Source organism: Chiloscyllium punctatum, chromosome 14 (assembly GCF_047496795.1).
Source record: "Chiloscyllium punctatum isolate Juve2018m chromosome 14, sChiPun1.3, whole genome shotgun sequence".
Taxonomy (NCBI): domain Eukaryota; kingdom Metazoa; phylum Chordata; class Chondrichthyes; order Orectolobiformes; family Hemiscylliidae; genus Chiloscyllium; species Chiloscyllium punctatum.
The window spans coordinates 95,916,931-95,928,696 of record NC_092752.1 but is presented as its reverse complement, the minus strand read 5'-3'; the positions used below and the strand labels follow the sequence as shown (position 1 = coordinate 95,928,696).

Below are 11,766 nucleotides of genomic sequence, written 5' to 3'. Positions count from 1 at the left end.
CGTTCTCCTTCTCTCCCACCATTCCTTTACTGTCTCTAAATCCTTATTTATATTCAGTGCTTTGGCTTCCAGGTTCGAGCGCATTCCCCAGGTTCACCAGTCGCTGAGTGCAGACATTTATTGTCATCTCATTGCAGAATGGTCTGTCTGTACCTAATACTGTGGACCCTTGTTTTAGACAACACAGCCAGGGGAATTATTATCCCTGCTTCCAATCCGTCTCACCCTGTCAGAGATTTATATATATCACTGAGATCTCCACCCATTTTCCTAACCCCATGGAATACAGGCCCAGTCGCCCCAAACTCTGCTCCCACAACAAGCCTGTCATCACAAAGATCGGTCTGGTCATCCTTCACTGCTCTCCCTCAATGTCAGGTTTGTCCTTTATTATGTACTGAGACCAAATCTGCAGAATACTGCACAGTGTTTGAGATAGGGTCTCACCATAGCCCTCTACAGCTGCAGTAAGACAGCCTTACTCCTGGATTCAAATCCCCCTGAAATGAAGGTCAGCACATCATTGATCTTCCTAACTGCTTTCTGCTCCTGCAATATTGCTTTCAGTGACTGGTCTACAGGGAGATCCAGATCCTTTGTAATGTTACAGCTCCCCACTTGGTAGGTCTTTGTACACTGGGCAGCGTGCGAATGCCATTCCCAGTATGGCCTTGTGGGTTCAGACCTCACTGTGCTGCAGGGACCTCGGAGGGCCGCGCAGAAGGAAACAACAAAAAGGCCCATACGTCGCTTTTCAGATCAACATGTTTCAAACAATCCCTTTTTCAACCGAAAACCTGCCAATCTCTTGTTCCCACCAAAGGGCACACTGTCACCTCAACCCACCTTGCTCTCCATCTGCCACGTATTTGCCCATTCACTCCACTTGTCTTAGTCACCTTGAAGCTTTTTTACAACCTCCTCACCCACTCACAATCCAACATCCGTTAGTTCTATCAGCAGGTTGGGATATATTGTATTTGATTCCTGCAACCAAATGTTTAATGGGTATTGTGAACAACTGGGACGTGAGCACCGATCTCTGTGATATCCCAGAAACCTTCCTCTGTTATTTTTTAAAAATGATATTTATTTCCTGAATCTGGGTGTGACTGGCTGGGTCAGCATTTATTTCCTGTCCCTGGTTTCCCCTTGAGAAGGTGGTGGTGAGCTGCCTTGTTGAACCGCTGCAGTCCACTGTGGATTCAGTGACAGTAACACCATTGAATGCCAAGGGGCAGGTTAGATTGTATTTTATTGGTGATGTTCACGGTCTAGCATTTGTGTGACGTGACTATGACTTGCCATTTGTTAGCCTGGATACTGTCCAGATCTTGTTGTATTTGAACATGGACTGCTTCAGTATCTGAGGAGCCACAAATTGTTGCTGAACATGGTGCAATCATTGGCAAACATCTCCACTTCTGACCTTTAAATGGAGGCAAGGTCATTGATGAAGTAGCCCTGAAGATGTATGGGCCTAGGCCACTGCCCGAGGGACTCCTACAGATTTATCCTGGAGCTGAGTAGACTGACCTCTATCAACCATGACCATCTTCCTACGTGTCAGGTATGATTCTAACCAGCGGGGAGTTTGCCCCTGATGCCCATTGATTCCAGGTTTGCTAAGCCCCCTTGATACCACAATTGGTCGAAGGCAGCCTTGATTTAAAGGGCTATCACTCTCACCCCACCTCTGGAATTCAGCTCTGTTGTCCATGTTTAAACCACGGTAATGAGGTCAGGAGCTGAGTGGCCCTGGTGGAGCCCAAACTGGGCGTCATTGATCAGGGTATTGCTGAGCAGGTGCTGCTTAAAAGCACTGAGACCTTCCACCACTTTACTGATGATCGAGAGTAGACTGATGGGGTGGTATTGGCCGGATTGGATTTGGTCTGCTTTTTATATACAGGAGATACTTGGGGTAATTTTCCATGTAATCGGGGAAATGTTGTTGTAACGGTATTGGAACAGCTTGGTGAGGGCAGTGACAACGTCTGGAGAACAACGTTTCAGTACTATTGCCAGAATGTTGTCAGGGTATGTACCCTCTGAGGAATCCAGTGTCTCCAACTGAATCTGGATATCGCATGGAGTGAATCGAATTGGCTGATGACTGGTAACTGAATTGTTGAGGGCCACTGGAGGAGGCCGAGATGGATCATCCACTCAGCACTTCTGACTGAAGATTGTTGCGAATGCATGAACGTTATCTTTTGCACTGAAGTGATAGGCTCTTCCATCATTAAGGATGGGGATACTTGTGGAATGTCCTCCTCCGATGACTTGTTTAATTGTCCATAACTATTCTCTACTAGAATGTGCGAGATAGGTGGCTATCCAGCCCCATCTACGGCACTTTTCATTTCCCTTCCCAGGAACAAAGACACGGAGGAGTCAGTCCAAAACTTTTCATTCAACTTTGCAAAGTCGGGTGCTGTTCCCAAAGGTACACACACACAAGCATAGTAATCTCCACGCATTATATACATGTATATGTGGGCTGGGTTTACTACTGCTGCCTTGACCAACGAGTGCTCGGATTCCGCACTGTTTTCCTTTTTTGGGTTCTGGTGCCTGCGATTCTTTTATCATTCACTTGGCCAATCAGTGTTTGAGCTTCCCGTTCTTCCCTTATATGGATGATGTTGTACAACTGTGGTTAAGGGCGGCCTCTCAACTATCGAGGAAAGCTGTTACAACTGTTTCATTCATATAAACGTGGGGGAGGTCCGGCAACAGTTTCGAGTGTCTGCTTGTGTTTACTATGAGGTAGAAAAGGCCAAAAGGCAGCTAACCGTTTAAAAATTACACTACCCCCTACAAATCCCCCGTGTCTTTTCTTACGGCCTGTAATTTTTCAACCGTAAGTTTCTTCTCCAGGGCATTTAATAACTCCCGAGCTTGTTCATCAAACTGCCCGTCTCTAATACTACCCCCGCCCAAGAGGGATTCACGTTGTTCCATCTCGAGATTTATTCGTTCAACCTGCCCATAGGGAACATCCTTCTTAGTAAGGGCGGTTTCGATCAGTCGTTGAGTTAATCCCCGGACACAGGGAATAACGCAACACCCAAGGGCAGTGAGTACCCCTGCCACCACTATACATGAGACAAGAAAGGGAACGACCACCCCCGTCCATTTACCGAACCAAGCTTCCAACCAGTCCGTGAGGCCAGAGTCGATGCCCGAGTTTTCGGCCAGTTCGTCCGCCAATGTGGTGAGTCCATCCAGGGCGCGGGTGATGGACCCATCAGGGGCTGTGTTGTTGGGGATGAAAGTGCAGCACTGAGTGCCTATCATGACACAAACACCCCCCTTCTCTGCCAACATCATGTCTAAGGCCAACCTATTTTCCCACGCCATCCTACTAGTGGCGTCCAGTTGTTCTGCTATTCCTTTCACTGCATCCCGGGTATAATTAATGAACCTCTGCTGATTGTAGTAAATATAATTAATCCAATCCACATTCTTATTGATGGTCACCCACCAGAACAGTGACGACTCAAAACCCGCCGCTATCTGGTTCCTAGCCTTGTATTCGTCAGGAACACCCCTGGGGACCCCTATGGCATCTAAATATATGTTATCATCGAAAGAGGTCTCCAAATTTCTCTCAGTTCTTGCACTAGAACGGGGTCGCTCTTGTTTTTCGAATGCCAGGGTGAATGGGATGGCCAATTGAACGATCGCACAAGTGCCCGTCCATTTTTGGGGCAGGGTCGGTCGCAGAACCCTCCCACCACAGTACCACCAGAGGTCTGCCCTAGGCACATGAATGTGGGAGTAATTCCCGCCCCCGGTAGTTTCATTGACCAGCCGAATTGATCCACTGCACTTGTCAAATGTCCCCACATCGTCGTCCCACTGTAGTCCCGTCCGAGAGACGCAGGCCTGGTGCGTACCCGTTACCCCTGAGAATGATGGCGGGCGGGGCGCCCCCTCAGACCTGACGGGGGGAAACTTCAAACTCAAGGGTCGACAAGTGGGGTCGTTCCAGGCCTCTCGGTCCTGGTACAGCCTTATCATGCAGTCCATGGCTCGTGGGTGTTTCTCCCATCCCAGCGGGAATGGGACCACCTGAGGGTTAGGGCGGGCACTCGTGCATGCGTAGCAATCACTCTTTTTCATGCTCCTCACAGTATATTTGACCCATTCCATCCAGGCATTCGCCTCCCCGTATCCCGTTTCTATTTCAAAGGTCTTTTCCAAATCCGTCGTCTCAATTATTCTAATCTTTTCCTGCTTATCAGTGGTGGATGAGCCCCCAGACTCAGCTTCAATGACCGTGATATATGTGCAGCACAGCTGCATTCCCCCCCATCCTGCCTGGCCCCCAACTCTAATACCCAGTATTGTTCTATTAAGGCTCGCCTCGTTCTTTTCCAAGTTCTTTATGGTCAGATAGAGCGGATTGCACTGATTCTGCCCACAATCCCGTCCAGGGGTGATGGGATCACGGACAACTGACACCATAGCCTGGACCCCGGGGGCTGGAGGCCTACTTAGGCCTTCCCTACCATGCAATTGTAATACTAACGTCTGACCCTGGAATCCCCTTTCTCTCTCTAGATTCTGCTTAGTTTGATTCAGTTGACTTTTAGTCCTACAGGGCACCAACTCACATAGGTCTAAGCTAAGTGTCTGTGTTGATTGGTTGGCAAGCACGGAGATGGTGAACCACTGACGGTCCTCTGCTTGTTTTAACCAGAGGCCAAATTGGGTAACACGCACACTACGACCCAGCCCAAGGACAATGGCATAGCAAGTTAACAATACGATTGACCGCATTTTGTCGCGACACCCGTAGCCCGAGGGCACAGTTCCTTTAGACTCGCCAAAGTCCGATTAGTTCGTTCTCAGGGTCTCTGTTCCTTAGATGCCTTTGTCAGAGAGGTTCGTTCGTCCTCCGTCGGTTGTGGCACTGGTCCCTTGACTCGAGTGTAATGTGTCCAGCCCTTTTCGGCCGTACGGACAGCCGTTTCGGTCGTCAAAAGTACCAGGAAGGGACCATCCCAAGTTGGTTCGAGGGTACGTTGCTTCCAGCTTTTAATCAGGACCCACTGACCCGGCTTGACGGTGTGCACCGCAAACTCGAGGGGCGGCGTCTGTGCCAAAAGTCCCTGTTGGCGTAAACGAGATAGAGCAGACCCCAGAGCCACCACATATTTTTGCACAAACATATCCCGAGACTCAAATATAGGAGGTTCCCCCTTCGGCCCATGGAACGGGAGGCCAAATAACATTTCGAAAGGGGAGACGCCCAAATCCCGCCTTGGCTGGGTGCGAATTTGCAACAGGGCAAGGGGTAGGCATTTGGTCCAAGGCAGGCCGATTTCACTAGTGAGCTTGGTTAGCTGCTTTTTGATGGTCTGGTTCATTCTTTCGACCTTGCCCGAGGAGGAGGGATGCCAGGGGGTGTGCAAATCCCAGTCAATCCCCATTGCTTGCACTACATTCTGGAGGATGGTCGAGGTGAAGTGGCTCCCCTGGTCAGAGTCAATAGCGCGGGGTAGCCCAAATCGTGGGATGATTTGCTCGAGTAGAATCTTGCTAACCTGAGTTGCCGTTGCCGTGGTAGTGGGGAAAGCTTCCACCCATCCTGTCAGGTGATCTACCACTACTAATAGATACTTCAGGCGACCTATGGGGGGGAGCTCAGTGTAATCTACCTGGACATACTCAAACGGCCTATAGGCCGGACCCCTACCCCCTTGTCTTGCATGCTGCCGCAGCCCCCTTTTGTTAATCTTTCGACACGTTATGCAATCTCCTGTGACCTGCTTGGCTACCGTGTACAGACCAGGGTGAGCATATCGGCGCAGGAAGGCATCACACAGTGCCTGGGCGCCCCAGTGACCCCCTTGGTGTAAACGGGCAATAATGTCCCGCGTCAACGGTCGATTTAGTAGCTGGCGGCCATCGGGTAAGGTCCACTTGCCTTCCCTATCCTTTGTACCCCCCCAGAGACGCGAGAAGAGTTTCTTCTTTGTCAGTAAACGTGGGCACTTCGGTAATTTCGGATATCTGTGGAATCCTTACCAGGCAGTTTATTACATCCTTCCCCATCCCAGCCAATTTTGCCTGTTCATCTGCCAATTGATTCCCCAGGGTCTCTATTTTATCGTCTTTCTGGTGTCCTTTCACATGTACTACAGCAATCTCTTGTGGCAGCAACAAATCCTCCAAGATCATGGCTACTAGTTCCTCGTGGACCAACTCCTTTCCTCTACTATTTATCATTCCCCTTTCTTTCCAGATCTTCCCAACGGTGTGTACTACCCCAAAGGCATACTTAGAGTCAGTGTAGATTGTCCCGGCTATTCCCTTTAAATTCCTCAGAGCTCGGTGCAAGGGGTACAATTCGCACGTTTGTGCGGACCAGGCATTCGGTAGCCGTCCACTTTCCACTAATTCCCAACCAGTCTCACTAATGACTGCATAACCGTTGTGTCTCTCCCCATCTATCACTCGAGAGGACCCATCAATGTACCACCGCCTACCTGCATGTAAGGGGGTATCCCTCAGATCTTCCCTCACTTTACTCTGGTACTCTATTATGTCTGAACAGCAGTGTTCCAGTTCCTCCTCGCCTTCCCCTTTCCAAAGAAAGTCCGCCGCGTTCTGGCAGCCCCCGACTTCTATTCGGAGGTCTTCTCGGTCTAACAATATGGCTTCATATTTCAGAATTCTCGAGTCAGTCAGCCACCTCCCGGCCTTCTGATTCAGGATAGTTCGAACCTGGTGGGGAGTAGTGACTGTCAAGGGGGCCCCGAAAGTCAACTTCCTGCTTTCCTCTACCAGCTTTGCCGTGGCTGCCACCGCTTGGACACACTCCGGCCACCCTCGGGAGACTGGATCCAGAATTTTTGACAGGAAAGCCACGGGCTTCCTTTTACCCCCCCAGTCCTGGGTCAATACTCCAAGAGCGGTTCCCTTTCTGGAGTTCACAAAGAGGCGAAATGTCTTACTAAAATCCGGCAAGCTTAAAACAGGTGCAGCCATCAATTTTCCTTTTAGGATTTCAATTAACTTTTTCTCCTCCTCCTCCCATTTTATTCTGTTGGGTGCCTCCTCAATGAGTTTTAGATACAAGTCTTTAGTAAGGGGGGCATAGTCGTCTATCCATAACCGACAATAGCCTAAGAGTCCCAAGAACTTCCGCAACTCCCTCTTGGTCGTTGGGAGGCCTAGTTCGATTATTGCCCGCACTCTTTCCGGACTTATTCGTTTCTGTCCCTGGCTTATCAAGTGTCCCAGGTACTTAACCTCTTTCTCAACATATTGGAGCTTCTTCTGACTCACTCTTAAACCCTGCTCAGCTAGGTAATTTAACAGGGCATTAGTCCCAAGTAGGACGTCCTCCTCCGCCGGTCCGGATAAAAGGAGATCGTCCACATATTGTATAAGCTTAAGGGACGGGGACAAGGTTAGTCCCTCCAATAATTGTTCCAGAATCTGCCCGAACAGAGTCGGGGACTCAGTGAATCCTTGGGGGAGTACGGTCCACCTGTACTGTTGTTTTCTGCCAGTATCAGGATCCTCCCATTCAAAAGCAAAAAGATCCCTACTGTCCTTGTCCAGGGGACACGCCCAGAAGGCATCCTTTAAGTCTATAACACTAAACCAGCCGTGGTCCGGGGGAATTCGCCCCAGAATAGTGTATGGGTTCGGTACCACAGGGTGCCGTACTTGGACAATTTTATTTACCTCCCTTAGGTCTTGGACCATTCGGTAGCTCCCATCCGACTTCCGGACCGGCAGGATTGGGGAATTGTATCGTGACATACAGGGCTCTACCAATCCATCTTTTATTAGGTCTTCCATAACTGTCTTCAGGCCCTGCCTCCCTTCCCAAGAGATGGGGTATTGGCGCACTCTGACGTCGGGGCTCTGGGGCTTTAATTTTACCTCCACAGGTCGAATTGCGAGTCCCCCCCGGTTCCCTTTGGCGACCCAAACCCTAGGGTCTATCTCTGTCAATCGGGACTCACTAAGGTATGACATGGTAACGGCTAATTCTTCCTCTTCTCCCACTTCTATTCGCAATCCGAAACGGACTATCAAATCCCGTCCCAACAACCCATAGGGAAGATGGGGGAGGTGAAGGAGTTCCACCTGGAGCTCCTCCTCCTCCAGCCGCAAGGGTTGTGGTTCGAATATTCTCGCACTAAAAACCCCACCCTTAACTCCAGAAATGTTTAATGTTTTAGCTTGGAAGCCAACCCCCCTCGGATGGAGGGGAATTGAGGACCTGCCGGCGCCTGTGTCAACTAAGAAGGTAACATCTTGTCTAAATGGGCCCACCCGTAAATTTACCAGGGGTTCTTGGTAGGCCCGTGTTCCGATCCTCCCCTGACTTCCCTAATCCATTTGTTCACACTCCATTTCATACATCCCTTCTCTTTCCCTTTTAAACTCGGGACAATCCCTTTTGAAGTGTCCCAGTTTCCCGCAATGGTAACATCCAGCCTTCTGAGGGCGCTCAATTCCATAAGATCCTCCTCTCTCACTTCTGCCCCGTCTCGCTTCTCTCCCTCTCCAACTTTTCTTCGACGTTCCTCTTTCCACCCCATAATCTCCCTCCCCCATTCCGGTGGACTTACAAGCTTCCCGTACGGCTGCCACCATCATTTTTGTCTTATGTTTCTCCCTTATTACATCCCTCTGAACGTACACCTTCTGTGCTTCCCGTAATAATTCTGCAACATCCTTTTCAGCCCAATCCTCCACTTTCTGTAATTTCTTCTGAATGTCAGGCCATGACTTAGTCACAAAGTGCACCTTAAGCATGCTCTTGCCTATTTCCCCATCGGGGTCTAAACCTGAATACTTTCGCATGGACTCCCGCAAACGGTCTAAAAACTCACTCGGGGATTCATCCTTTTTCTGTCCAACTTCAAATGCTTTTGCTAAATTCCGCTGTTTGGGCACGCAGGTTTGGATCCCCCTGATTATAAGGCTTCTGAGGTCTGTCATATTGGCCCTTCCCCCCGCGTCGTTATGATCCCACCGGGGGTCCTCTAAGGGGTACTTCTGCTCTCCACGCTGAGGGCCGTCCTGATGCTCCCTATCCCAAATGGCCATTGCACTATTCCGGATCATAACAATTTCATCGTAATTAAATAGTATTCTCATCATGGCCTGCAGTTCAGCCCATGTGTATATACTGGGCCCCAGAAATTGGTCCAGTTGTATTCCCACACTGACGGGGTCGTCCAGTAGACGGGGTAGTTCATTACGGAGATGCCGGATATCCCCAGAATTTAAAGGTTGTACTACAAACCCGGTCCGTTCGTTCCCAAACGGCACCTCTCGTAAGGGGTTCAGCTGTTCAATATTATCACTCCTCCCAGCTCTCAATCCCTCTTCTCGACCTCTCCGCATCTCGAGTCGGACTGATTTCCTAGTGCCTGGGGTGAGTTCTGTGCCCCCTCCTGTACACCCCCCAGCAGTCCCTTCCTCACTGGTCGTAGCCTGCTGGGACTCGGAATTATCCATCGCAGGAGGTAGGTCCGCGCTGGACGCCTGGTCGTGCGCGGGTGGTATATACGGGGGCGGGGAAGACGGTGGCAAACCGTCGGTGAGGATGTCCCAAGACTTCTGGGGCTTCCTCGGGTCTGTTTGGGGAGTCAGAGGATAGAGACGCGTGGGACTCTCGCCGTCTCCCGCCAACCAGGCGGCGGCATATTTGCTCTCCTCTGGGTCAAACGGTTGTTTTCTGTTAACATATACATTTAGGATTTGACACACCCAGTCTTCATCAGACCCATACTCGGGCCAAACTACCGAGGGGGCGCGGATAGGTTCTTTGGTCCATATAAAACAACAATATTTTATCATGGTCTCTTTCTTTAAGTCCTTCGTTCTACTACTGTCCGTCCATAGACTTAACTTCCGACCTAATGGACTATCGGGGGGTATTTCTTTCCCATTTGCAGTCTCCCCTGACTTTTCCTTAGTAAATCTAGAAGTCTGATTTCCCATGGTTTATCTTCGGTCCTGGTCTTAAACGCCCAAAGCGTTTTCACAGATGACCGTCAAAACCACAATTTCCCGTGGTTTATCTTCAGTCCTGGTCTTAAACGCCCAAAGCGTTTTCACAGATGACCGTCAAAACCACAATTTCCCGTGGTTTATCTTCAGTCCTGGTCTTAAACGCCCAAAGCGTTTTCACAGATGACCGTCAAAACCACGCGGCCAACAAGGAAGAACAAAAGAATCTCTTACCTTGATCCGTGCACGGAGTTGTCTGGCCTTTTTAAATGTGTGTACCCCCGTGTATAGTCACTAACCGGTCGTCCCAGCACTCGTCCGTGTGTTCCTTTTCCAGGATTCAAAATGATTTTTAAATGAGCCGGGTCACATCGTCTCTTGGCCGACGGCCAACGGACCAAGCCGATCAGTGAGAAGTATAAATATATACTAGACGCGTCTTTGTTGTAATCAGGCTTGATCCGTGAGCCGAAGAGACTGCCCCCCCCGGCAATAATTATTTCATCCCGGAGGAGCCCCCAATTGTGCGAGATAGGTGGCTATCCAGCCCCATCTACGGCACTTTTCATTTCCCTTCCCAGGAACAAAGACACGGAGGAGTCAGTCCAAAACTTTTCATTCAACTTTGCAAAGTCGGGTGCTGTTCCCAAAGGTACACACACACAAGCATAGTAATCTCCACGCATTATATACATGTATATGTGGGCTGGGTTTACTACTGCTGCTTTGACCAACGAGTGCTCGGATTCCGCACTGTTTTCCTTTTTTGGGTTCTGGTGCCTGCGATTCTTTTATCATTCACTTGGCCAATCAGTGTTTGAGCTTCCCGTTCTTCCCTTATATGGATGATGTTGTACAACTGTGGTTAAGGGCGGCCTCTCAACTATCGAGGAAAGCTGTTACAACTGTTTCATTCATATAAACGTGGGGGAGGTCCGGCAACAGTTTCGAGTGTCTGCTTGTGTTTACTATGAGGTAGAAAAGGCCAAAAGGCAGCTAACCGTTTAAAAATTACACTACCCCCTACAAGAAGTAGAAGGACTGCAGAGCTTAGATCTGCACCGTTGCTTGTGGGATCACTTAGCTCTGTCTATGACTAACTGCTTATGCTGTTTGGCACGCAGGTAGTCATGGTTGGTGACTTCATCAGGCAGACACCTCATTTTCAGGTATTCCCAGTGCTGCTCCTGCCCTCCTGCACACTCCATTGAATCAAGGTTGATCCCTCTGGCTTGATGGTAATTGTTGTGAGGAGGATATGCCAGGCCATGAGGTTGTGCTGGAGTACAATTCTGCTGCTATTGATGACCCACAACATATTATCGAAACCCAGACTTGAGCTGCTAGTTCTGTTCAAACTCTGTCCTATTTAGCATGGTGAGAGTGCCACCTAAAATGGTGGAGGTTATTCTCAATATGCAAGTGTGACTTTATCTCCACAATGACTATGCAGTGGTCACTCTTACCCGATCCTGTCATGGACAGATATTTCTGCAGCTGGCAGATTAGTAAGGCTGTGGTCAAATATGGCTTTTTCCTCTTGTGGGTTCCTTCACCACCTGCTGCAGACCGAGTCGAGAAGTTATATCCTTTAGGACCCAACCAGCTCAATCAGTAATGCTGCTGCTGAACCACTCTTTTTGTGGACATTGACGTCCCTAACCCAGAGTACATTTTGTGCCTTTGCCACCCTCAGTGCTTCCTCCAAGCATTGTTCAGCTTGGAGGAGTACTGACTCATCAGTTGGAAGAGGCTGGTACATGGTAATCA

The 11,766-nt window shown here is 49.4% G+C and overlaps 1 protein-coding gene across 1 annotated transcript; it reads right to left on the bottom strand.

Annotated features, from left to right (window-relative positions):
• Positions 1-2,396: 2,396 nt before the first annotated feature.
• On the bottom strand, positions 2,397-10,986 carry LOC140485788 (uncharacterized). Its single transcript, XM_072584301.1, has 2 exons — positions 10,231-10,986; positions 2,397-5,123 (listed from the first exon to the last, which is right to left on the bottom strand). The coding sequence occupies exon 2, from the start codon at positions 4,789-4,791 to the stop codon at positions 2,821-2,823; it is 1,971 nt and encodes a 656-aa protein (XP_072440402.1). The 5' UTR covers positions 4,792-5,123; positions 10,231-10,986; the 3' UTR covers positions 2,397-2,820.
• Positions 10,987-11,766: the final 780 nt, after the last annotated feature.